Source organism: Drosophila ananassae, chromosome XL (assembly GCF_017639315.1).
Source record: "Drosophila ananassae strain 14024-0371.13 chromosome XL, ASM1763931v2, whole genome shotgun sequence".
NCBI classification, from domain to species: Eukaryota; Metazoa; Arthropoda; class Insecta; order Diptera; family Drosophilidae; genus Drosophila; species Drosophila ananassae.
In genome coordinates, this window is record NC_057931.1 from 8,080,361 (window position 1) to 8,107,778 (window position 27,418).

The window sequence follows — 27,418 nt, forward strand, 5'->3', positions numbered from 1 at the left end:
TTTAATTAATATTATTAGCTAATTATAGTATGTAAAATTTTAAATAATTTGTCATTAAACCATTCAACTTTATAAATAGTTTCCTGAACTAGTTTCTGGTTGAAATAGTTTTCTTGTCTTGGAAATGAAAAGAAGCTTAAGAAATACCGTCACATCTCAGAAGCTAAACATTTAGTGCCGGACCAGAAGTTCTTCCTTTGGATTTAAGCCCTTAAAGCCCCCTTGGCCAAAAGGTAGAGGCAGAAAATGCTTCCTTTAAGCCAAAATAGTGGGCTCTGTAAACTGAGAATTGACCAAGGTCCGCTGGCTAAGGAAGAGGATACCGCCTGCTCTCGACCCTTATCCTTTGTGGCCTCATCCTTTTTCGGGGCCATAGTTTTCAAATTTGGCCAGGCCAACACGAACACCCCAACACACACACACACACACACACACACACTCGAAATCGGACACAGACACCAATGCAGACGTAAAGTACAAATGTGCCAAATGATAACATTTTTGGGGCCAGCCTCGTTCCACGAATCCTGGAAGCCATAGCTCTTAGGCCCCAAGAACCTCGTCCTTACCCCCCATCCCCCATAGAAACCGTATCTGCATGCTACTTCCCAGGATGTGTGCCCCATGTGCTTACACTGAGAAAAAATAATAACTATTCAAAATAATAAATATAAAAGTTGAGGAAATGAAAACCTTAAATTCAAAATATGTTAACTTATAGACTTTACTAAACTAATAGATAATTAAAATTAAAACACAATAAAACTATTGAATATTATTTTTAAATGACTCTTAACAAGTAGTCCATGGAGCTATTTTTTTTTTGAATAAAAATGAATCGCTTTACCCAAGCACTCAAGTCAATGGATTTTCAATTTCTAATCATTATACTTCCTCATCTCAACGTGAACGTGTCGTATAAAAGTAGCTCCTAAAAATAAAAAAATCTTCAAATTTTGAAGGGTAGTAGTTAAATAAATATTTCAAATCTCCTAAAGGAGTTGTTATCTATTAAGAAGTAGAGTCTTCAATAAGAAGTTTTCGAAAGCCTGACTTACCTGATTTGAATCTAGAAACCTGAAAGACACTCTGATCTTCAGGAGCAAGTCACCAAGCCAGTCACTTGATTCAAAAGGTAATGCAATTTTTCAAAAAATAAATTTCCCTATTAAATACTAACCCTTTAACAGCCAAAATGCCAGTTTCATTTAGGCCAACTGGACTTGCAGGCTTCTGGGCGACCTCTGTACGTCTGTTCTTCAGTGCCCTGTACCTATGGCTTCTGATGCACGCCGCGGCCATCGTGGCCATTCCCATTGAGCGTTATGACAGCAAGGAGTGGTCCAACTACTTAACCTTTGACATCTCCTATAGAACTCTTCTTGGCTTCGATCTGAAGGCCGAGCTCTACATCACCACCTTGATGGGATCACTTTTATACACCCTATGCCGTTGCTGTCGCCGCAACATGGATCGCCCCATTGTCCTTAATTATCGGATCTACATCTTCTTGGCTCCGTACCTTCTGTCGTTCATCGTCTACTGGACCATTAGCACTGGAATAATAAGCTATGGCTTATTCCGTATCGTTTACCACAGTCAGAACAATTTATGGATCATAATAACCCAATTTATACTGGGCATCCTATTCAAGCTTCTGATCTTTTCCAACTACTACTCGACCTGTGTACGGTCTCGTGCCATTCTGAAGGTGTTGGAGACCGAGGGCCCTGAACGAGAAGCAATCCTGAACCTGAGAACACATGCCACGCATTTGAATTTTTTTTTTCGTTTGTAAACCACTTTTTGAAATCAGTTGAGATTATATTATATACTAATATGTTACACAGCCGTTCTTACAATTAAACGAAGAAACAAATCAATTTTCATCATTTCAATTTTTCCCTTTAGGCATTTTCTTTTTTTTATATTTTTTATAAGATCGAGTTAGAATATATTCTCCTTATGAGCTCTTTATTGCCAGAACCAGTTAAGAATTTTAAAGACAATTATACTTAACGGGCTTAAAAATCAGAAATAATTAAAGATTATCAACTATTGAGTTCAAAATTATTCATTAAATAACATCATTTAATATTTTATTTAAAATTAATCGTTTAAAATATTTAGTATTATTAACTATAACATTATTTGTTCAAGTGTATGCCTCTAGCCGTGTGTGGCTTTTGGCTTCTTTCGCCAAATTTGGCCAACTGCTCGGTGTTTTGGTTACGGTGCGTGTGTTGGATTGCATTCCTTGAATGCTCATTTGCCCCGTTTTCACTGCGCTTTTACGGCCGTACACTCACACAGATACATATACACACACACACACACACATACACACCCACTACTAGCAAACACACACACAAACAGGGATAGAGCAGAAGTGAGAGGGAGAGATTTTTGTGTGTTGCTGTTGATGCGATTTTATGTATTTCCATGATGCGCTTATTCGACTTCGGCATTATCCTGGCGAAGCCACGCAGCGCTTTCCATGCATACAAATTGCTAAATTATTTAAGCAGCGACAACGACGCAAAAGGGGGGGGGGGGTGAGTATGGAAGAAAAGCGGGAAAATCTGCAGGAAAAGCCGGAGAAGCTAAAGCAACTGGAGCGGGAAAAATAGGAAGGTGCTGCTATTAGTCCAAGTTGTCCTGTCCGGTAAGTCTTTATGGTTTTGGCCAGAAGGAGCAGGATAACATCCTGTGGCAGTGCCACATGTGTGCGTGTGTGTGCTGTGTATGTGTGAGTGCTGGCCGCTACAATAATAAATAAGTGGCCAAGAGCATAGCATACTTTTGTGCGCCGTTAAACTTTCTGCGTAAATTCAGCGTTCATCATGGCTAACTTCGTTTCCTGTTTTCTTTTTTTTTTTGGTCGTGGGGGGGGGAAAAGGTATTCCGCATTCCCTTCCCTTTGACACAGGAAAATCTTTTAGTCCTGCCGCTTGCCCCGCTTGCCTTTGGCTACACTTTTCTTTTACTTTCCATTACACACAATTACTGTCTGCCACGCACACAGGGTCGCGGTTAGGGTATCATTGAAGAGGGGCTATATTTTTATTTTTTTTGATTATTTTTTCGAGAGAATTAATAGTTGATTGGAGAAGGAACTTGTGCAAATAAATAATGGGAGCCACAGACAAGCGGACAATTGGACATATCTGAATATCTAACTCAAGTTTATTTATATTAAATGCTAAATATCCCCTCCATGTCTAAGCCACTGCCTCCTTTCTCCTGAAACACACACACCCACACACATATGAACAAAAAAATTGACCAACTTGGCCGGCTACTGCTCTGCCACTGGTGTGTATGTGTGTGTGTGTGTGTGTGCGGTCGCTTTTGGCCAATGGCCACTGTACCGGAGACACCATACGCATTCAATTCAATTTAAAATTCATGGCATTAACTTTAACTTCAACTTAAGTCCGACGCATGCAACTTGATAAAATGGAAAAGCCATGGGGAGGGGGGCGGGCGGTAATAAAGAGAGGAAAAGCGATGGAGGGGAGTGGAGGGGGAAGGAGGGAAAAAAGCGGTGAAAAGCAGGGTCACTGTGCAGTGAAGGCTTTTAACTTAGTTTTCTGTGCGTTGATGTTTTTCCTTTTATGCTCCGGCCATCATTTCTGCAGTTTCATAATTTGATTGCATACTTTTTCGGGCTTCCCATTAACACGATACGTATGTATGTATGTGCTTGTGTCTGAGTGTGTCTGTGTGTATTTTCTTTATATGTATTAGTTAGTGCTTTTAGCTAGCTAATTGCGGCCAATTGGCCAGCACAAAATGGCATAACAAAACCACCGCAAAAATGCAACATGTAACCATATATATTACATAGAAAACTGACCAAATATTTCCCCTCTGAAAAACCTCTGAAAAACGGTAAAAAAAAAAAAAACGAAAAGAAAAATAATGGCGCCCAACAACTCTATATATTTATGCTAACTAGTTTTGAAGCTCGGTGGCAACTCTGGCTCTGGCGAGTATGGCAAATGGCAGCTGCATAAACAATTCCTGGCGACGACTCGTACTGGTCGTACAACTTTTCAGGACCACAAAACTCTAGTAGCGAACAAATTTCGGTAATTAAACTACACTCCACCAGAAAATGTCAAAACAAAAAAAACAAAAAAATGGAAAAGGACGAACATGGATGGGTAACTGGATGAAAAGGATGCTGAACGGATTTGTTCGCCAAAAACATTGATTGTTCTTAATTGCAAAATGGATGGCTGATAAACTCAATCGATGTGGCCAAAAATACTTTTTCAATGGTGGCTAATGAATGGGTCACTTTTTCCCATTTTGCCCTTTTTGCCAAAAATTTTTCCAATTTATTAGGAGAATAAAAAAAAATGACTGAAATAATAATTTAATTTGTGGCTAGCAAGAATGTCTAAAAATGTAATGAAAATGATTAGGCAGTTACAAAAATGTTTGTTGATTGTTGATTGGAATAATGAATTGGAATTGAATGAATAATTTTAATTAAAAATATATAGCTATAATCCAACGGTTTTGGTTAAAAAAACCATTATAAAAATAAAAACCCCTTTAATAATTCAAACTTGTTTAATAAATATTGTAAAAAAATTGATCCAAAAAAAGCTTAATCAAATGTCTTAACCCTCTGAAAATATAATAACCTTTTAGGCCAAATTACTCAATCACTTTTGATTGATTCGTTGTGGAAGGACATACATACACACACACATACACACTCAAGCCAGGACGATGACTCTAATAGTTTGGCATTAAAAATGCATCACCACGTCTATTGTGTAGACGAATTTTCGATCGAAATTGTTTTGGCCATTAATTTGAATTGATTTCGAAGTGCATTTTTAATCAGGCAATCGGCCAGGAAATATTTATGAGCCACTATGGGGGCAATCAATCAGTTAATTAAATACAATTTCTGGCCACATTTTGGCCAAGTTAAATGCCCCCAAAGTTTCTGCCAACAAAAAACCAAACAATAATTGAATAAAAAAAGAAATCCAAAAACTTTGCAGTTTTTAATTTAATAAAGTTTTTTTTTTTTCGTGGCCAGGATTTTGTTTGCCAGAGGGACTTTGACTAAAAATAATAAAGTTTATGTTTTTTTTTTTTTTGTTATCCGTTGTTATCCGTTGTCTGGTTGCTTGTGTCTAAGCCAACTTTATTGCTCTCTTTTGGCCACGTTAGCCACTTGAGGCCTCCCGTCAGCCGGCGGAGCTTCAAAGAACTTCCAACTTCAAATCACGTCGCTTTATTAGTTCAACTTTCAGCGGTTTTTTGCGAGCGTTCCTCTTTTTGTTTCCACCGTTTTTTGTATTCCCCAGCTGGCAGGCTTGTCGGCCCGGGCGGTTGGGCGTGGTCTGATTCACCTATTGACGTTTATTGAATCAAAACCGTTTTGTCCGCCTGCCTGGGAGCAGCCAGCCAGCCAGAGTTCGATTTGGTTGTACTTCCATTCGCCTCAATTCGGTCTGGGTTATCCCCGGGAGTTCCCCGGGATTGCTTCACTTTGGTTCGATGCGGAAACCTAAAAAACGGTGCAGCCAGTGGGGAGTTTATGCACTGAGAAAAATATGATATATATCTTAACAAGCAAATCATAATTTTAAAAAGAGATTTTGAGGAAGAAAAAAATACATCAAAGCTGTCTTTCTTTTAATTTTATATTTCAGATATTAAAGGACTTGATTTTATTTAAAAAAGATTATAATAAAAAATATATTTCTTAGTACTTCAGCCAAAAACCATAAAACAGTAAGAAATTTTAAGAATTTGTAGATCAAAAAAGATTATAATTTGTTATGTTTGTTAATCACTTAAATTCCTATTCATACAATTTTCCAAAATATTTATAAATGACACCTTATTTTATACATAATTTAGCACTTTTTTTTAAACATATTTAACACATTCCGATAGTAACATTTTGATCATTACATATATATATTTTTTATAAATAACCTTTTAAACATACAATTTTTAAAGCTGAATATTAAACTACAACAAATTCCATTAGCTTTTCTTTTTTGTTCCAGAATTATGCGACAAACTGGCATTAATGAAAGTGCCTGAATCAAAATAATATATGTAAATATGTATATTTTTTTTTTACTGATTACTGATGATAAAAAATGTATAATATTTGTTCTGTGTAACTGAGAATGCAGTTGAAATGTTAGCGCAAGTGGAAAAAAACAAAAGAGATTTCCCCACGGAGCGTGTGGAGCGGCTAAGCCTTTTTAGCATCACATAGTATGGCATCCTCCAATATCCACCTCCATTTTCCACATTCAGATGGAAAACCAAATCCAAGTCCACATTTCACCTCCATAGACATATCCACGAGCAAACACCCGGCAAACATTTCAAATCGGCGGGTCATGATTCAAGCACTCAGTCAGCTGTATTTTATTGAATTAGGGCGGAGTCCTGCGACTCCTGTTCGATCGGAATCGGAATCGGAATCAGGATGGGTGAAGGCGGAAGGCGGAAGTTAATGGAGAGGAGGTGGGAGGAGTTTCCAGAACAAATACGACGCCTGGGGGCCACAACTGTACGATATCCTGATCCTGTTCCTCTCCAATCCTTTCTGCTCTCCCAATAACTTCATAAATCAAAGCGTTTGCTCAGTCATTTTTAGAATTTGTTTGCCACTGCACTGGCAACGCAAACGAATCCTTTTGCTCATATGAGAATGCAAAACGTACGAGTCCTTTTCCCCCTTTTTTTTTTTGTTTTTGTCTTACTTTTTGTTTTTTTGTTCGTTTTGTTACCACGTTGTTGGCCACCATTTCACTGATTTTTTCAGATTCTCGGTTTTATGGCCATTAAGCCGAACGGTATCCTTGATATCCTTTGGGTTTTGACAGCACTCTTCAAAATCATATTTTACATTTTTTTCATAAACTATTTTAAATTATTTTTTTTTTAATGATAAAATCCATCGAAATAACAGTTTTTTAATAAGTATTCTTTTGCATTTAAAAAATAATAATAAAGTTGATAAAAATTCTTATTTTTACTGGCAAATTTTAATTAAAAACCTTGTTAGTATACTTGGTATATGATGGTTGCATTCCAATAAAATAGTCCTGACTCCTGTCTTTGTCCTGTCCCTCGTGAATTGTTCCTATTGTTGTTGTAATTCCACTGACTGTATTTTTTTTCGCCACATATTTGGATGATTTTTTTTTTTCAAATACAGAAGGTACGGAGTACATACGTAGTATGTGTAGAACGTAGGTTACCTTTGGCAGGAATGTTTGCCTGTTGGCTGGATGCTCGTTTGCTGGTTTCTTTGGCGAAACCCCATCGGGATGCGCCATTCACCATTCCGGATTCAACATTCCGCATTTCTAATCCCATTCCCATTCCCATTTCGATTTTCAGATTTGTTTTCGCATTTTTCTCTTTTTTTTTCTTTTGATGAACTGCAAAGGTGTATTATAATTTTTTCATGGACTGGAAAATAAAGTGTGTCAGGACCTTAAGAAAGATCTTCCTCCCAAGATTGTAAAGCTATCGTGTTAGCGATAGATCTATCGAGTAAGCAGGATTGACAAGAAGGGGCTTCTGAAGTGATGTCCTTTCCTACAACTTCCATTTAAGCCTGAAATCTTATATAATTTTACTCTGACAACTCTATTTTTTTCTCAGTGTTTTAAATACTAGTTGTGACTGCCAGACCGCTCATCGAAGTGTCGCGCGTGTGCCGTAGCATTGTCATTTGTTTAAGCTTTATTAATGGTTTTTCATTTTAGCGACAATTTCGTGGCATGGTGCGAAATATGGGCCTGGCGCCCGACCCCCCACTCCTACTCCTCCGCTTCGTCTACTGCACCGGAAAAGTAGGCAACACTTTTTGTGCCTCTCTAATTAGTGCTTGTTTACGAGGACCGCCATCGCGATAGCCGGCCGGTAGGGGGCGCGTTTTTGAGAACTCTTGACAGCCGGCGCCTTCAAGTATGCAGCAAGTTTTGCAAAATACGATTTGCATATTAAAAGCGGCAAAGGATGGCTGATGGCCGGAGGACGATGGGGGCGTGGACGTGAACGTGAACGTGGCCGTTGAGTGAAAGAGAGCCACATATTGTATGTATATAAAATGTTAGAGCAGATGAGGCATACTCATTGAAATTGAACGGAAATTTTGCGCCCAAGTTGAGCGAAAGTTGAACAACTTTTCCTTGTTGTTGTTTTTTTTTTGTTGTGTTTATTTTCCTGCTTATGGATTTTTTTTTCTAGCCACTTGGCTTTTATTCCGTATTGCCTGTTGTCTTTGTTGTTGTTGCTTAGCTTCGTTTTCTATTTGCAGATTATATTTGTGCCTCCCGCTCCGGTTGTATTTTGTTTACACGCTCGCTTTGCTTTGCTTTTCAGTGCTTTCCTTTGCTTTCCGTTGCTCTGCTTTCCTTTGCTTTGCTTTGACTTGGCCCATGGAACAATGAATGTCACTTTGGTCTAGACCCCAGACATTCTGCCCCCCGGCAGAATGGCAATCCGGTGCGGTTTGGTTATGGATTTTGAATGGTTCTTGGTCTCCAAATGGATGGAGGGCCGACAAAGTAGCGAATTCAAAATACCCTACAATGAAAACATACATTTTTGTACATTTCAAAGCTCCCACCCTGCGTATGAGTAATATTTTTGTAATCAATTTTTGGAATTATATGCATTTCTATTATTTTTATTGCATTTCTTTAATATTTCTATGACTAAATAATACATTTCATAAAATTAGTTAGAAAAAGAATGTAAAACACGGCGTATACATCATTTTTCATTATATTACTCATACGCCCTGTTGGCCATTTATATTTTTAATATTTTTTACAACAAAACCTTCTTATTCATTCGTGGAAGTAACTTACCTTAAAAAATATATATATAAATTATATTTATTTCTTATGAAAAAAACCCACAACACCCTATCATACTGAGTATCCTTAGATTCTTTAGAAAAAGGATTCGTTTCGATATTTATTTTGTATTTATTTGCGACTGATATTTGAGCGAACCTGTTGCCTGCCGCGCGGCAGAGTAAATGGCCTCAAATATTTTCGTGTATAACTTTTGTTTGCAAAGGGGTCGTGGGTCAGGGCTGTGGGGCATGCCATGCACTACACAGACACATACATACACTGTGTGTGTACTGTGACCTGGGCCCGGGGTCACACGTGAAAAGGGGGTAAGCTTATAAGTTTATAAAGTTGCGGATGGACGCACGTGTCGTTTGTTTTTTGTTTTTATTTTTTTGTTGTTGCTGTTGACCTTTTGTTGCTGACCTGTCACCTCTACCCCCCTTTGGTTGATTCTTTTGTTTCGTATATCCTTGTTGTTATTGTCGCGACAAAAAAGGATTTAATTTTTACTGGACATTTGACTTGTTTGCCGCTTTTCAAAGGGAAATCTCTTTGTCGCTCCCTTGTCGCTGCGTGTCCTCGATATCGGATTTATCGCATTACGCATACGCACAGTGGGGCATTCGGATCAATTTCCTTACCCATTACAACTTCATTCCCCCCACGGCACTCCGCTGCCCCACCTCCATCGGCTTATAACCGTGTTTATAGTCATTTTACATAGCCAAAGCGTTAATTAAGCCCGGTCGTTGAATTGTCAGACCAAATTGTTGCTCTTGCTCCTTTCGGCCAAGTCCTAGTGAGTGTTTGTGTGTGTTTCAGAGTGTCTTAGTGTATGTTTCCATGTGTTTGTATATGTTTGTTTGTGTTTGTTAGTGTTTGTTAGTGTTTGTTTGTATTTGTTTGTGTGTGGCAATCGATTATTCATCCAGTATGCAAATGGACAAATCACTAGCCTCTCCTAAAATCCCAATTAAGTCTTGTAATTGCACTTTTGCAAACAACTATGTGAAATCATAAAATATCCAAATGTTTGGGAGTACAGATAAATAGATAGATAGATAGATAAAAGTTTTAGAATTTGTATTTAAACTATTCCTTTTTTTATACTTTTTCAAAATACTTTTATTAAAAAAGACTACACATTTCATAAATCACAAAATTGCTGAAAATATTCATATTATAACAAAATAAAATAATATAAATTATAAAGCAAATTAATAACTCTTTAAAGATCTTAAATATGTATTTTTAAATATATTTGTATATCACAATAAATATTTGTTATATTCTGTAAGGCTATTGTTAGGATTGGAAACTGGAAACTAGAGACTGTTTAGTTGAAAATTTATATGAACAAAGCAGCACCCCTAACCGCCCTAAGCTTTAAGCCATTCTTTGTTTGTTTTTTTTTATATTTTATATATATATATATATTTTTTTTTTCTATTTTTTCCTTAGCACTCTTTTATAGTTGAATGAAATCGCTGAAATTCCTTGCCAATTTTATAAACAACAATGAACAGGCAAGTGTCAGAGGCCAATAATGTGGAGTGGAGAGGCTGTTGCAGGATGCTCTGTGTCCTGCAATGTAGGAGGTAGCCTGGCCTGGTAGGAGGTAGTTGGTAGCTGATAGCTGGTAGTGGGCGTGGCTGTTCACATTCCGTTTTTCTGCATTATTCTGCTTGTTAAACAGTTGACGGTGGCCTTTGACTTTCAACGATGGGCAAAACAACGCCAAACTACCAAATACAACAGCTGAAAAATACAACCAAACAAAAAAAATGGTAGAAAAAAAAAAAATAATGGCTTGACTTTCAATTGCACAATGACAACAACAACAGCAACAACAACAACAACAACAACTGAAAAAAGGAACAACAAAAGCTGAAGCAGAAGCAGCAGGACGAGCAACCAACAGCAATCAACAAACAACACAGGCAACGACGCCAACAATAAAAGGAAGAAACCAGTGACGGGTCTAGAGGGGGCCAACGGATGAGGTCCTGTGGCAGGGGGACATCAAAATCAATTCAAGTACGGAAACTGCTGCAGTTGTACAGTTGAACGGCCTGGACAGAGGCAGAAAAGCCAAAGCGGCGCGAACTGTGGTGGAGGAGGGGGACACGGGAAAGGCTCAATAGCACAGAAAATGCACTGAGAAATATAGGGATTACATAACTAAAAAAAATCAACAAACTATTAAACAATTAGTAATGTTTTATTTTCTTATTGATTAATTAAAAAAGAAACTAATAATTCTGTGTTTGAAATTAACAATATATCGATGTTATATATATCGATAATTTTCAATTAAGAAAAACATCGAAAAAGCTTAAAAAAGTGTTGGAAACGAATCTTCAGTTTAAATAACTAAAAAAAGATCAAAACTCTTATAAATTAACAAAGTTCCTTAAGTATTTCTTAAAAATTGATAAAAACTCAATATATTTTTGAGAAATATTTGGTTTTCAGTGCTTTGAAGTCATTCCCGGAAAGGATTCCCATTGTTTTAACTGTTTTTGTTGTGGATTGTTGTTATTGCTCAGCAGGCTCTGCAGAATATGCATCGATATAAATGAATTGGTAGAGTTCAAAAAAGGATGCCAAAAGGATGCACACACACACACATACGCGTTACGCGTTTGACAGAGAAAGAGAAGGAGATAGCGAGACCGCAGAATACATGAAATCAACTTTTGCGACTGAAATTTGAATTTAGATTGAATGCAGATGACACTATTTTTGCCGACGACAAGTGCACGGCTAGATTAAGGATCAATACCGATTAAAGATCAATCAATAAAATATGCACATTCCAAATTACCATTGATACATTTTATTTATATTATTATTTTTTTATTTTAGTATTTAAAAAGCTGCATGCTTAAATAGTGTTGCAAAACACACTAAATGTATTAAACACTTTAAATACTAAATAGTAGTTTGAAAATAAAATCCATTTATTCATTTATAGGATTTCAAGGACTAGAAGGACTAGAAATTTTTGTTTTTATTTAATATGTCAATCAGGAATAATCTTGAAGCGATTTGTTAGATCGTTGTCATTGTAATTCCGCATTTACTGGCCAATACGGGACGGCCAGTTACTTTTTGGGCCACAAAATGACCGAGACGAGAACTCATTCCCGAACCCGATCAGGTTTTCGGTCCCAAAAGGAAATCAATTCAAATTAGATGAAAATTATAGTTGAAATTGCTCGGGAGCCAAAGCCATCCTTCCATTTCTACCAGTTCTCTACCATTTCCACCATTCAGTCATTCGTTCATTCACTCATTCAGCCATCCTGTCCAATCTGATTAACACTTTCGAGCCAGGGGCAGATAAAGAAATCGATTTGCCAACACCCACGTAATCAGGGTTAGCCGGAATGTGATTCGGAATCGAATCGGAACCGAAATCGAAGAAAGAGCAGGGGGAGGAGTGTAGGACTGGAGGAAACAGAAGGTGGAGGAGAAAGAGAGATGGATGAGGACACGGTGACCACCAGTTGCCCATTTGGTGGCCACGAACTGATTACAGTCTAATAAGTATGCGTGGGGCATGACCGAGGGCCCTTTGTTAATAGGTCTCCAAAGGGTCACTCTCACACTCACACGCGGGCAGTCATAAAAAAAAGAGGAGAAAGGGCAAGAAATTGAAGGCTTCTCTCCTCTCCACTCCACTCCACTCGAGTGTAGCCGGAGACTGATGAAGTCTACAAAAAAAAAGGACAGCCAGGAAGAGGAACAGAATCCAAAAGAGAATTTAAATTGAAGACTACAAAGCTAAGTCCAAACCGTTCAAAAGTTACCCATCAAGCCAAAACAGCAACACTTTCAAATGGCCATTAGTGATGGCCATTAAATCACAAAAAATCGATATACGATAGACATCACTAATCGGCAGCCATATTTGTTTTGTGGCTAAGCTATCTATTTAAATATTTTTCCAAATAAGAGAATAAATAAGTATTTAACAGCTTTATAAAATTATAACTATAAATATGTATATAGAAAATATATTTTAGTAGATTGTTTTTTTAGTAAAATATATCTTTGAGCTAAATTAAAACGAGAAAATAATCAATGGAGACGCCGGGATTTGAACCCGGGACCTCTAGCATGCGAAACGAGCGCTCTACCCCTGAGCTACGTCCCCAACTGAATAGGAACAATAATGATATTAATAATGATTTATAATGTTAAAAAAATATATATTTTAGAGAAAATTATCTTCAATATACAAGGTCCTTAATTTTTTACCAAAAGCTTGGCTTGGCTTTTTGATTTTGATGTGTTGATTTGGACTTGTCCGTGTGAGTTTGGCGCGCCCCTTTTGGTCGCTCCCGCCCCCCTCCACTGAAGATAAATTAAATTTAAACTGATAATAAAAAAAAAACGAGGAAATTTACGAGCCAATAAGACGGAGGAGTTGGCCTTGAGATTTTCCCGACCGAAAGACGGAAAGACGGAAAGTGGGAAACCCTTCGCCACACCGCACACAAATAAATAATAACAAAAGGATCAAGGATAACAACAGCAACAAAAACAACAACTGACGGCAAAGGAGCAGCAATAGCGGCGAAAAAGCAACTCCAAGTCATTCCTGACAAAAGGACGAAGGAGAGATGTTGTTGGGGGCGAAGGATGAGGAGGGGAAGCAAGACCGAGATAACGACAAGACAAGTGCAGTGCGAGATAAACTTAACAAACGAAGTCAACAGCAACCAGAGGGCGGAGAGCGGAGGGCGGAGGGCGGAGGACGTAGAGGTCCTGGGATTGCCCACAATAAGAAGAACAAGAACAATGGCATTGACAATGTTTAGCACATGAGCGAGGTCCTGCAAAAAGGATAAGAGAGAGAGGGAGACGAGGGCCAGGGGTCGTGGGTTACAGCTTTAGCCATAACAACAGATTCCAACTGCTTAGTGGATACTTATCCTTACAGACACTGACACACACACACAGACACATAGAGAGACTAAACATATATAGGATATCCCACTGATTCCTACAAACAATCAAAGGTTAAGGTATATTACGTATATGTATTACGTATTACGTATTACGTATACGCAATGTTTGCTCAACGGGAAACTCTGAAGAGAATGGAGAGATTAGAAAGCGCACAAAGCACTAACTTCAATTTAAGCTTTTGTCAGCGGAAGCAAAGAAAAGAGAATACAAGATAAACAGCCAACGGAAAGGGGATTTCGAATTTCTATTGCTACTGCTACTGCTATTGGTATTGGTATTGGTATTGGTTTTGACTTTGGCTTGGCACTATAGTGCACTTGGCCAACTTATCCTTAACTTGGCCAAATGGAATTAAATTCCTTCAACAACCAGAAACAATGCCCTTGAGGATTCTCTAATTGATTCAAATTGATCCACTAATTAATTTGAATTATTTGCTTTCTACTTTTATTTTAGCTTCTTGGGAATACTATACTATTTTGAATTATAAAAAGTGTTGGAAAATAGGATTACCACCCCAGGCAGCCAGAGTTGTCGCTTTTTAAAGGAGCTGCCAGGCCTTGAGGGAACTGTCATTGCTCCTGTCACTGTCAACTTGAGTTAAGGTGCAAATTTTTATTCACTTTTATTCTAATCGCCATGGATCCAAATCAAAATCGAAGCCCTAACTCCAATTCTAACGAGGAAAATCCGCCAGTGCCAGTGCCAGTGCCAGTGCCAGTGCCGACCCACGCTAGTTATTTTCAGGGAATCGAGGGACTTTTTGCCGATATGGGACTAATAGCTGATCCAGACACTTGGGAAGTACTTCGCGACATGGCCTACGGTTAGTGAAAAGAAAGTTAAAGTTAAATAAAAGCCAACAATCATGTGTAAGTTTAAATAATGATATATATTTCTGTTTATTTGATGCGCCAGGCATGGATCCGACTAGTCTCCCGGATGACTTTTATTTGGAGAGTCTGGATAATAGTTTCTGCTTTTATATCATGGGTCTGAGCGTTGATTTATATCCAGTGGCTCCATGTCCTCCACCGACTACTCCAGTGGCCCAGACCCAGCGTTCCGGCTCGACTCGTCCGATTCCATTGCCCCATTTGGGAGAAGAAGAAGGTGTAGCTATGATGGCCATGTCCGATACGGATGAAGATTTTGTGGAAATTGATATCTCATTCGACGTCCTCCATTATCCAGATGATAATGACATGGAATAATAGGTTTTTAGCTCTACCAATAAACATAATCATTGAAAATTAATTTAAATTTGTATTTTATATTTTTCTATGATTTTATTAATCAGAAATTGCAGTTTTTTCCAGCTTTTTCTTAAAACCAATATTAATACATATCATATACATCTCAATAAAATTATAAACCTGAATATTATGGACTTTCGCAGGTGGCCCATCAATCGTAAAGATATTGTGGAATTGCTTCTGTCCTCCGATATTAAATATTAATTAATGGTTATAAGTATTTTATGGATTCCTTTGGACTACTTTTCAGATTATTTCACCTTTTAAATATGTATTTAATTTACATGAATATGTTGTGAAATTATTTCACCTACCTGTACGATCTGTATCGTTTTATTAATTTGTGTTTTTTCTTTTTATATTTCGTATCAATGAGTTCAGAGGTTGCTGCTTCTCTAGGGCGCCGAAAAGTATGCTAAATGATTTCATTTAACCAGCAAATGACACCCAACACACACACACACACACACAAGGACAACAGACAAGGACAACAGATGCCACGGAATATACGAATGTAATTGCAGCAAATGAATAAATGAGGCAAAAGGCGAAAGGCAGACGGCAAACGGCAGCCACCAGGAATCGCTAAGAGATATCCTGTATATATACATATATAACAAAAATATATGTATGTGAGAGTGTGTGTGTATATGAGAGAGTGTGTGTGGCAATGCATGTTTTGCCGCTTATTGCCAACAACAACAACAAAAAGAAATTGAAGCAAAAACAGCAGCAACGGGCAACAAAAATGAAAATGAGCAAATGTAAGCACACAGGACCTGCTCTCCCCAGGACTCTGGCCCTCCAGTCTCCCATCTCCCCCTCCCCCACCTCCCAGATCTGCTTCATAAATTCAAATTTGATTTTCATGTTGATTATGATGCGAGAGATGCGCAGATGATGATGGAAATGAAGATGGCAAATGGCAACCAAGGCCTGGAAAAAGGAGCCGTAGCCACAATCAGGACCTCACACGCACACACACACACACACACACACACACGCACACACGCAGAAGGCCTCCTGATTATTGGATGCGTGTGTATGTGTGCGTGTGTCTGTTGCTTCTGTTTTGCATTCCACTTGGATTTTTATTTAAGCTTTTCTATCGTCTCGTCGCCTGTTTTACGTCTGTGTTTACGACTCCGCAGGAAACTTTACTTTCCCCAATTGAACTAGCCTCCTCCAGGATGAGAGCCTTTATGTGTTATACGAGTTCGAGGCCCACAAGAGCCCCATTTTTCCTATCTACGGCTGTGCCACAAAATACAAAATATGTACGCAGCGAAGTTTTTATACCCTCGGTGATCTACTTAACACAACTGCCAGAACCTAAAAGGGGAGCCATGAGGAGAGGCTATCCCTCCATTTTGGAAGGGCACCCCCTAGAAAATTAAAGAAAAAGTTTAAAAATTATTTCATTCATAGATTTTGATGCACAATCACGGGGAATCGATCGGCAAATCATTTAAGGTATTCCTCTCGAGAATCGGATAAGAATTGGCAAAGATATAGACATCGGAAGGGGCCATATGGGCAAATCCAGGATTTCGCAAGGGGTCTCCCCACAAAATTATGAAAAAAAGTGAAAAAATATTTTGTGTTCAGATTTTGATGCAGATCGACGGGGAATCAACCCACAAATCGTTTAAGGTATTCCTCTCGAGAATCGGATCAGAATTGGCAAAGATATAGACATCGGAAGGGGCCATGTGGGGAAATCCAGGATTTCGCAAGGGGTCTCCCCACAAAATTTGGAAAAAAAGTGAAAAAATATTTTGTGTTCAGATTTTGATGCAGATCGACGGGGAATCGATCCACAAATCGTTTAAGGTATTCCTCTCGGGAATCGGATAAGAATTGGCAAAGATATAGACATCGGAAGGGGCTATATAGGCCCGCTCCATTTTTGAAGGGGACCATCCAGAAAATTTAAGACTCTTGAAGAAATACATTTTATTTATTTAAAATATCTGAATACAAAATGAAGACCTGATAAATTGTAAACTAATAAACCAAATCCTTCAGGATGGGACGATGGCTGGAGCTTATTCGATTCATTATTCGTGGCGACATATGGAAACACATACCAAATGAGGATATTCCGCCGACGAAAGCATTCTGCTGAAATCTTTTGAATATCTTTGGCGCGCATCTACCCATTTTTGTTGGCTGGAAAATCTCTGAATGCTTTCAGCGTTGTGCTGGCATAAAGGCGAAATGGCGAAATGGCCAAGACAATCAAACGTGGCTATAAAGTCAACTGACTTTATTACCAGGCCGCCCAGCGACGCCGCCACTCAGTTGCATCGTTAGCGCGGTTAATGCCCAAAAGCGATGACATCGATGCATTCCCCATCTCCAAGGATATCTGTGCTCCTTTGCCTGTGGTCCTTTCTGGTTATTTCCTGGTCCTTTGCATCCTGCATCTACCATCACAGCGATGTCTCGACCATATCCACCGATTGCCATTTCCAGGCCAATAGCAATACCAATTCCAATCCCTCCTCTGTCGCACTTGGCCGAAAAGACACAAAAACAAAAACCGAATGGCAGGCGACATATGGACGTCATTGGCCAGGGCCATAACACTGCAACTGCCGCCATCTGTTGGCGACTATCCGCGTTCACGTCCACATCCGCGTCCATATCCGCATCCTCAGGCTCCAACATCCGCATTTGCATCCGTAAAGGACATGGTGGCGAACGGACTAACTGAAAGCGGAGATTGGTTTCTTTCATGAAATTCTTTTCTTTTTTTATTAAAAATCTAAAACACTTAAAAACTTTAATGAAAAAGTTTTGATATTTGTTACCATTTTTTTTTTATCTATCTTTAAGAAAGTTTTATATTTTAATTTGAATTCATAGATAAAATAACTTTTTGGTTTAATTTTTAATATTTCTAAAATCAGTGGTTGACATTTTCAGGTTTTCAAATATTTTCAGGATTGTAGATTTTAGTTTTAAATAAAAATGTAATTTTATATCAGATTAAAATGAATAATAATAGAAAAATAAAACTGATTATTTTGGAAAATATAATAAATCGATTTTTATATCGATATAAACGATAAAATCCTTCATTTAAGATCCTTTATTTGTTTATGTTTTTGGAATGCTCTCCGAATAAGTACATCAATTAAATAATTCTTGGAACAAAAAATGATAGCCAAGAGTAGTTAGTTTTCCTGGAAGAGTATACAGTTTCCGGCTGGGAGCTGTTTCCTGGCCAACCAACAGGTGGAACCGACGGTGTCATAACAACCGGCAAAGGCAAAACAAAAGGCCAAAAGCAAACTGGCCAGCAGAAAATGACAGAATGGGCGGGCGCCCCAATAGTGGTTATGGGTGTGAAATGCGGCAGGATGGGCCAGGATGAGGCAGGATTGGGCCACCTAGGTATGGGTGGGAAATGGAAAACTGGAGATTCAGCCATTTGGCTTCGGTTAAATGGCAAACATTGACGTTTGCCGTTTGGTTGTTATTGAAATTTTTCGAGCGTGACCGTGTTAAAGTTGAGCAAAGACCAGCCCACCAGGTCATTAAGTATGCAACAAATTGATGCATGCCACCCACAACGTGCAACCACCTGCCACACATAAATGTGAACTGGAAATGTAATGAGAAGTGTTTGCAAAATAAAAAAAAAGGACGCATTCAAAAGTGAATTCAACCAAACATGAAAGAGCATCATTGACTTTCGGCCTCAAAGGGACAATTATTATTGAAAAGCCAGCCATGGCAATTAAGTTCCTTCAAAGTTCAAAATGAATTCTCTCATTCATTTAAAATATTGTCGGAAATTAAAGTTTCTCAGCATCCTTTTTGGCTATTTTTAACCCTTTTTAGCATAGGAGTCCTGTGACACAACTGTACCTAAAAATGGAATCAAATTGATCAACTGGGAATCCCAGGCAGTCGTTCTATCTGCTATATACATATTTTTTTTTAGCCAAATCATTTGCCACTACCTCGGTTTTGGGGCGCTTTCAAGGTAAACCAGCCATAAACTCGACATAACCTCACATAAACTTGAAAAGAAGAGTGCCACCTAAAAAGCCAAAACCCCCCAAGAACCCCCCCAAGTCCCTGATTCCCTTAAAAACCTCCAAAACGCCAGCCGAAAAAAGGACCTAAGGTCGTAAAGCAGCTGTTGCTCCTGTGCGTGGCATGTCCTTGCCGCACTACAATCACAATCTCACACCTCTACCAAGGCACTGTCAGAAAAATCGTAGTTTTTTTAATTTTATTTGTATTACACCTCCATTTTATTAGGTTTTATTTAAAATATATTATTATTGTGTAGTATTTTTTATAATATTGAATTTCAATATAAAAAAGAATATTAGTTTTCAAATGAATTAGTTTATCGATAATTAATTAGTGATGAGTAATAATCTTTACGATATTTATCGTTTGATATCGAAGGAAATTATACATTTCTTGGATTAAAATATATTATATTTCTTAAGTTTTCTCATTTAATAGTTACTAATACATAGTATTCTTTAAAATGTAAACTTTTCTTTATTAATTTTTATAAAAAGCCTCTCAAAAAATACCTTTGTTTAGTACCCAAATAGATGGAATAATATTTTAAATATATTGTATAATATTTCTCTACTTGTATAATTTTTCCATTAAAATAATCCCAGAATTTCTCTCTCTGCTGTGAACCGTTGAATAAACTTAGGAAATGAATTTATTCGAGTGTAGGGGAATGAGAGGCGATGGCCGCCGCAAAAGGCAACAAAATTCAATTTACTATGCGCGCTTTATGGCCGAGTCCTGTGTTGTGTGTGTGTGTGTGTGAGTGTGAGTATGAGTGTGTATGGGTCTGTGGGAGAAAGTGGAGAAATGTTAGCAACAAAAAGCGAATCGCAGTTTATGGCTTTTTCCTCCGCCCTCCCCGCCACCAGACAGAAGTAATTACAAGTGTTTGCTTATTAAGTTCCATGGCTCATTAGGCTTTCGGACGGCGATAAATGCTGTCTGTGGAGGCAGCAGTCACCATGAGATCCACCTTTCAAGATGGGGACGGAGGGAACACCGCGGGCCATCGACACCGCATTAAGGCATGAGGAACATCATGAAAAGCAACAGGCTTTAGGGGCTTTAGTCCTTCATCCTTGCATCGACTCATTGTATTATCTAATTGTCAGTCTTAGTAGAGGGATTACTGTACTAATTTTTCCAGCCACGCCGCAGGACATCCGTTGCTGCCAAAGAGGAGAGGATACTAATCCAGGTACCGTTACGCGTTGTGGCCATTGGCAATCAGCGAAATTGTAAAACCGTTAAAAACATGGTTGGCATAGGTCCTAGGTCCTTCTATCTCCTTTATCCTTTTTTCCTCCTGTGTCCTCTCCTCATGTGTCCTGTCCTCCTGTGTCCTGCTCTCCTGTGTCCTCCAGGTGAGTTCGTGGTATGGCTTGCCCCTAATTTGATGGCCGTCATTTTGTGGCAACATGGACATGTTACATTGATTGAAATTTTTGGCTAAATACGAGTATTGGCCAACTTTTCGATTGGCCACTTTAGTAATTTTTGGCCACCAATAACACCCAGTTAATGGGCTTTTCAGTTCAACGGAAATTAAAGGAAATAAAACGGACTATAGTACTAGTAGTTATAGCTAATTAACTATAGTAGTTATAACTAATAGTATTAAAACTTAAGTTAAGAGATAATAGTTTATTTTAATTAATCATTTAAGATGTTAGGAGAAAGCTCTAACTATCGATTAATATTTCAAGAGCAATAGATTAAAAATATCGATAAGCCAAAATACAATACGATTCATCGTTTTATTAAATCATTAAAGTTCAAACAGACAATTAAGACTTGAACTTTACTTTAGTTTTTCGCCAAATTTAAATTCCAGCCCTTCCTTTGTCCAGTTTAGATTAATTATCACAAATTAGGTATTAAGTTTTAGCCTTTTCGGGAGATGGGGAGCTGGGAATGTGAGAGGTAGGGCTCCAAAATTGTACTTCTAATCCCATTTGCTTTGTCTATTTCAATTTTCTTGCCGCCCCATGCCCCATGCCCCATGCCCCATGCCACTTGATCCTTTCATTCTTTTCGCCAATGTGCCGGATTTTCGTTTTTGGCTCCTGGCTACTGGCTTCAGGATTTTAGCTCTTGGCCATTTGCTATTGGCCCGTCTGCCAATTACCAATTAAGCTTTGCTTAAAGCCCAATTAATGCCACACCCCCCCCACCTCCCTCCCCTCTCTGACACCATCGACAACATCATTATCATCATCATTACCATCATCATCAATGCAATTATTGACAACAAAGAGCGGCACATTGCCAAATCCTGGCCAGAAGCGGCAATCGACTAACTGGGACGACGACGAGCCCTCCAAGTCATCCAAAAGGACACAAAACCCCACAAGTGATGGGTGATATCAGGGGGGGTGGGGGGTGCGAGGAGGTGTTGTCAGTTGGGGATATCAAGAAAGGGATGTCGGGGGCTTGGGAATGGAAACTCAAAATCGGGATTGATGATTCGGCTAGAAGGCACACAATGCCAATGCCAAAATCGAAGCTGCAGCAGCCAGAAGCCCCAAAAACTAGGCAAGAATTTCGGCCAACCAGACAGTACACTGCAAAAAAATAAAATAGCAACAAAATAGCAATAATTTTTACTATGAAATTATATTTTATAATAATAGCAAATAAATACTCAAGTTCCATAAAATATGGACATCCTCTTTCCTCAAAATATCTTTTAAACAAAATCAACTTAAATACTAAATATTTTGAAGAGTGTCCTTGACTTTTGAATTGTTTTCTATTTGGAAGGTAAGTGAAAAATTGGTCACTGATTAAATTCAACACGTTGGGGGACTAACTAACTTGTTTTTTATTTCCCGCCAAAATGGTGTTGTTAACTTTTGGGCTCAGTCCGGCCGCAGACCGGCAATTACATTGCCCCTCAAGACTGCCCCATCTTCATCCTCCTCTCTTGCCACTCCCCCACCTCCCCCCCCGCCTTAAACCGCAGTGGAACGAGCACCCCCCCCTAATTTGAAACCCTCGGGCATTCCAGACAAAACACTCGTTCGCGATTCTCGACAGGCGGGGGTGTCACTCCTCCATTTTTTTTTTTTTTTTTTTTTTTTTTTGGTTTCCTTTTTTCAATTTTTTCTTTAGGGCTAGTCAACAAATGTCCCGCCCATCAGCCCCGCCCCTAAACGTCGCCGCTATTGCGTCATTAGCAACTGAAAAAAAAAATTGTTAAAAAAATTATATAATTTATTAATTCCAAACAAATTAATTCAAAATCAAAATCAAAAACAATACTTTCAAGACTTTTTGGCGTAAAAATGTAAAGTAATGTCCAGTTAGCCAGATCAAAAATATATATATGATTTATAATCAAGATATATACTTAATTCTTGATGAAATGCAGAGGACCCTCTGTAAGGATATTTCTCGAAAAATCATTGGGATTTGTGGAGACCAAGAAAAGCTGCCGCCGGCGGGAAATCGTTTTTGTTTTTGAAGTTTGCCCAACTGGAGCTGCAGCATCGCGGCCAGGACTAAGGATGCCACAGGACCTGAAGGGATAACGGGAGTGGGATTGTGGCAATACGGATAGGGGGCGAAACGGGACGGGATTGCGGGATGCAGTTGTTTGGAAGCGAAGGCGGCCAACAAACCTGGCCAACAACTTGGGGCGACTTTTTGCACTCATTTCGCACGTTCAGACAATGGATGGCGGGGGTGGGGGCGGGAGAATGGCGGGGGATTCGAGCCCAGCTAGCGAAAAGTAATTGGAAGAGGAAGCGGCGTGCGGAGGGGGGGTTGTGGCAAGGGACAAGGAGACAGGAGACAGGACATAGCCCAAGGATAGGGAAGTTCCCGAGAAAGGAACAAACTCGGGCACGCATCTAAGCGCTCTGCCAGGACACTCTCTAAGCGAAAAGGAGTCTCGACCAGGCGACAAGGATATTTTTAAAAGGATATATTATATACTTGAGAGGTCTATAATTATGATACCCGGTACTTCCCTCTAAAAAGTCTCTATCTCTGGATAAAAAAATTAATGATTCTGTTTCTAATTTTTATATTAAAAAAAAACATATAAAATAAATATATAATTTATGGAAATAATTTTGCAACTCCCCCTTGAACGAACTTGTTCATAATTAATTTATTTCATAAAAAAGTTTTAGATATTTTACCTTAATTTGTTTCACTTTTATCTGCGTATCTGTATCTGGGGGCTCTTGTCGGCTGGCTATTTGTGAGATACTTAGATACTACCTTCTGGACCCAGCCAAGGAGGGGGATGGAGGGCATTAGAGGCATCAGCCGCACACGAAAATACAGTTAGCTTAAAGCATTTCCCGTATTTTACTGTCATGCCACTGTTTTTCTCGGTCTATATGTATGTGTGTATGAGTGTGTTTGTGTGTGTGTGTGTGTCTCTTGGGGGCGTGGCTGGATGGGAGGTTACCCAACGGTGCTTTGGGGTTTTTCACTCGGTCGTTGTAAATTACTTGATTCGTTGTTGGAATTTAATTAACATTTTCCTAAGTTTTACTTTTAGTCTTTTTAGTAACTCACTGTTTTTATCTAACTCTCTCTATGTGTGTGTGTCTGTGTGTTTATATCCATCTCTTTTTAACCTTATCTTGCTGTCTCTCTCTGCCAGTGACAGGCATTTCATGCGGGCTGAGAACTCGAAACCCAAAAAAGCTTACGGACTTGTTATGTTTACACATTGAGGCCTTTTCCATTTGTGTTGGTAAACACAAACACTTTCTCAAAAAAGAAAATAAAAACCCACACACACACACACAGAGAGAGAGAGAGAGAAACAGACACACACACTCATATACAGCCACTCACACAGATACTCAGACATACAAAATGAATGAGGCCATTGAGAAGTGTACATTTTAAAGTGCAGATAATTGCGCGTGTAGACAAAATGGATTTTCGACTATTTATGTGGTTCAACCGCACACATGTACACTGAGAAAAAACACGAATACACACACCGACAAGTGCTTTATCTTTGCTGCAAAAAAATGGTTGATTTCATTTAAAGGATATATATACAAAATTGAGTTAATATTTTGTATGGGAAGTCCTTCACACTTGTCCCACATTCATAGCAATATCTAAGCCAATTCTTATTAGATTCTCAAGAGGGATATCTTAAACGATTTGTGGATCGATTCCCCGTCGATCTGCATCAAAATCTGAACACGAAATATTTTTTCACTTTTTTTCATAATTTTGTGGGGAGACCCCTTGCGAAATCCTGGATTTCCCCATATGGCCCCTTCCGATGACTATATCTTTGTTAATTCTTAGCCGAATTTCGAGGGGAATACCTTAAACGATTTGTGGATCGATTCCCCGTCGATCTGCATCAAAATCTGAACACAAAATATTTTTTCATTTTTTTTCATAATTTTGTGGGGAGGCCCCTTGCGAAATCCCGGATTTCCCCATATGGCTCCTTCCGATGTCTATATCTTTGCCAATTCTTATCCGATTCTCGAGAGGAATACCTTAAACGATTTGTGGATCGATTCCCCGTCGATCTGCATCAAAATCTGAACACCAAATATTTTTTCACTTTTTTTCATAATTTTGTGGGGAGACCCCTTGCGAAATCCCGGATTTCCCCATATGGCTCCTTCCGATGTCTATATCTTTGCCAATTCTGATCCGATTCTCGAGAGAAATGCCTTAAACGATTTGTGGATCGATTCCCCGTCGATCTGCATCAAAATCTGAACACAACATATTTTTTCACTTTTTTTCCAAATTTTGTGGGGAGACCCCTTGCCAAATCGTGGATTTCCCCATATGGCCCTTTCCGATGTCTATATCTTTGCCAATTCTTATCCGATTCTCGAGAGGAATACCTTAAACGATCTTTGGATCGATTCCCCGTCGATCTGCATCAAAATCTCAACACAAAATATTTTTTCACTTTTTTTCATAATTTTGTGGGGAGACCCCTTGCGAAATCCCGGATTTCCCCATATGGCTCCTTCCGATGTCTATATCTTTGCCAATTCTGATCCGATTCTCGAGAAGAATACCTTAAACGATTTGTGGATCGATTCCCCGTCGATCTGCATCAAAATCTCAACACAAAATATTTTTTCACTTTTTTTCTTAATTTTGTTGGGAGACCCCTTGCGAAATCCCGGATTTCCTCATACGGCCCCTTCCGATGTCTATATCTTTGCCAATTCTTATCCGATTCTCGAGAGGAATACCTTAAACGATTCGTGGATCGATTCCCCGTCGATCTGCATCAAAATCTTTATAGAAAATATTTTTTCAAATTTTTGTGGGTGATCCCCACTGTGGCCCATACAATGGGCCAACTTCTGGGACGCAATAGGACTCGGCAGGATTCTGGAGTCGTACTCTTTGCAGCCAAAAACCAATTGCAGTGACAGGATGGCTCATGAACTGCAATTTCAAAAGGAATTGGAAATCGGACCATAAAACCTACGAGGCAGCAACAATTGCAGCAATCATTTACATAAAAAACAATGCAAATAGAGCAAAAATTAAGCAAATGTAAATAAAATGTATTGCTGAGCAAGAAATGGGAAATGAGTGGAAAAAAATGAAACCATCGAGTGGAAAATGAAATGAAAACCCTTTACGTGAACGTATTTGCTGAAAACCCAACCAAACCGGCAAATATCAGAAGAAAAAAAGAGGATATTAAATATATAATTCGCATACATGTACATACAGTATAGAAAATGAAATCAAATGCAATAAAGTGCAGGACCAGTCACCCACATTTTCCAGTTACCTGCCTGCATGACAATAAAACAAAATAATATCTGAACGAACATCATATGAAATTGAAATGAAGCAAATTGCATTTGGGAAACCAAACCAAACCAAAAAGCACATTCAATCCCGGACAAATGCGGGCTGGCCAATAGTTTTTGGCCATAATAGTCCAGCCTAATGACTTAATTCCCAGGCCAAAGTCTCAGCTAATTGAAGCAAACACTTTAACAAATTATTTTCCAAATATTTGTTTATTTCATTAACACGATTGGATTATAAATAAATGCAAACAAAAAAAGAACACACAAATTAAAAGCTAATTATTATTTTATTGGTTTGTAAGTAAATATTCAATTTTATTTTATTTTTCCGTGTAAAAATATGTCAAACTAGCCATAAAAAACCAAAAATGCCTAAATTCTCATCAATGAACTTCACCACAAAAGTAACTTAATGATGCCTAAATGATATTCAAATGTCTTCAAAGGATTTTATTTAGCTATACCAGATATTAATTACATTGTTTACACACAAATATAGTCTGTAAATAGATACAACCATAAATGAAAATGAAACTCTGCTGGGGAGTCTTTAAAGTAAAGAAGCCCTCGAAAGGCCAGAAGAGCCCTCCCTTTTGATTGATAAGCATTGTTTTCCATTGGCTAACAAATTATCCATATCCTGCTGTGTATCGTCTATATCCTTTGTTCCTTATACCTTTCCCGCTGGCAATGCCCAGTAACGGTGCGATATGAGGGTGTATTGGGGATATTGGGGTAGTACGTCCAAAGTCCCAAAAAAGTATGCTATCCGTTTTTTTAAATATAGTTAAATCACTTAGGTAAAATAGTTGTTTGTGTAAAATAAATCAACCATAAAAGTGTGCTACATTTTATACAACAGCGTTTGAAAGGATTTTCAGGCTTAAAACTGGGCTAGATACGCCTAATAAATTAAGTTAAAAGTAAAAAGTATGAATAAATTTAACAAAAACATATTATGTTTACTTTTTTTGAAAGAAAAAAGTAGGAAGTAATTTAATTCTGGGTTAAATTTATTAAAAACGTGAATTGTACGATCGGTAGCCCAAAAAAGTATGCTACAAAATTGTATTTTGAGAAAGAGACGAAATAAACCGCCAGTGCTGGGTAGCGTATTGTCGAAAATATCGAATCCCTTCCCATCCCATATATTTTTTGCCTTTTGCATTTTGCTCCCTTCAATATCGCAGCGCTTTATGTTGAATGTAATAAATATTTACATTCCGTCGAGCTCGCGAACAAACAAACTTCGTTTGCCAGCACAGCCAGGACATGCAGCTACAATCCTTTTGGCTGATGCCACGCCTGGCATACGCTCCCCCACTCCCACTCCCACTCCCATTCCCACTCCCACTCCCACATACATATTCTTTTCACCCTTTCCTTTACGCGCTTTCTTCGCCTGACAATGTAAGCTCAAACAATTTCATTTCCAAACAAACATACGCATACAGTTACCCGAGCACGT

The 27,418-nt window shown here is 38.5% G+C and overlaps 2 protein-coding genes and 1 non-coding gene across 3 annotated transcripts; 2 read left to right on the top strand and 1 right to left on the bottom strand.

Moving 5' to 3' along the window:
* The first annotated feature begins 899 nt into the window (after positions 1-899).
* LOC6502293 lies at positions 900-1,840 on the top strand. Its single transcript, XM_001966147.4, has 2 exons — positions 900-1,135; positions 1,191-1,840. Exon 2 carries the CDS (start codon positions 1,196-1,198, stop codon positions 1,796-1,798), a length of 603 nt encoding a protein of 200 aa, XP_001966183.1. The 5' UTR covers positions 900-1,135; positions 1,191-1,195; the 3' UTR covers positions 1,799-1,840.
* An 11,123-nt stretch (positions 1,841-12,963) lies between these two features.
* Trnaa-cgc lies at positions 12,964-13,035 on the bottom strand. Its single transcript has one exon. It is a non-coding gene; the product is annotated as a tRNA-Ala (tRNA).
* Positions 13,036-14,416: 1,381 nt separating this feature from the next.
* On the top strand, positions 14,417-15,110 carry LOC6502294. The gene is made up of 2 exons (XM_001966148.4): positions 14,417-14,679; positions 14,772-15,110. The coding sequence occupies exons 1-2, from the start codon at positions 14,493-14,495 to the stop codon at positions 15,065-15,067; spliced, it is 483 nt and encodes a 160-aa protein (XP_001966184.1). The 5' UTR covers positions 14,417-14,492; the 3' UTR covers positions 15,068-15,110.
* Positions 15,111-27,418: the final 12,308 nt, after the last annotated feature.

What these genes read in the sequence shown, in the direction of transcription:
- LOC6502293 (XM_001966147.4), top strand. Translation starts at nt 1,196, where the DNA reads ATGCCAGTTTCATTTAGGCCAACTGGACTTGCAGGCTTCTGGGCGACC.
- LOC6502294 (XM_001966148.4), top strand. Translation starts at nt 14,493, where the DNA reads ATGGATCCAAATCAAAATCGAAGCCCTAACTCCAATTCTAACGAGGAA. An exon ending in ACTTCGCGACATGGCCTACG is followed by an intron (nt 14,680 to 14,771) that starts GTTAGTGAAAAG and finishes TTGATGCGCCAG; the next exon opens with GCATGGATCCGACTAGTCTC.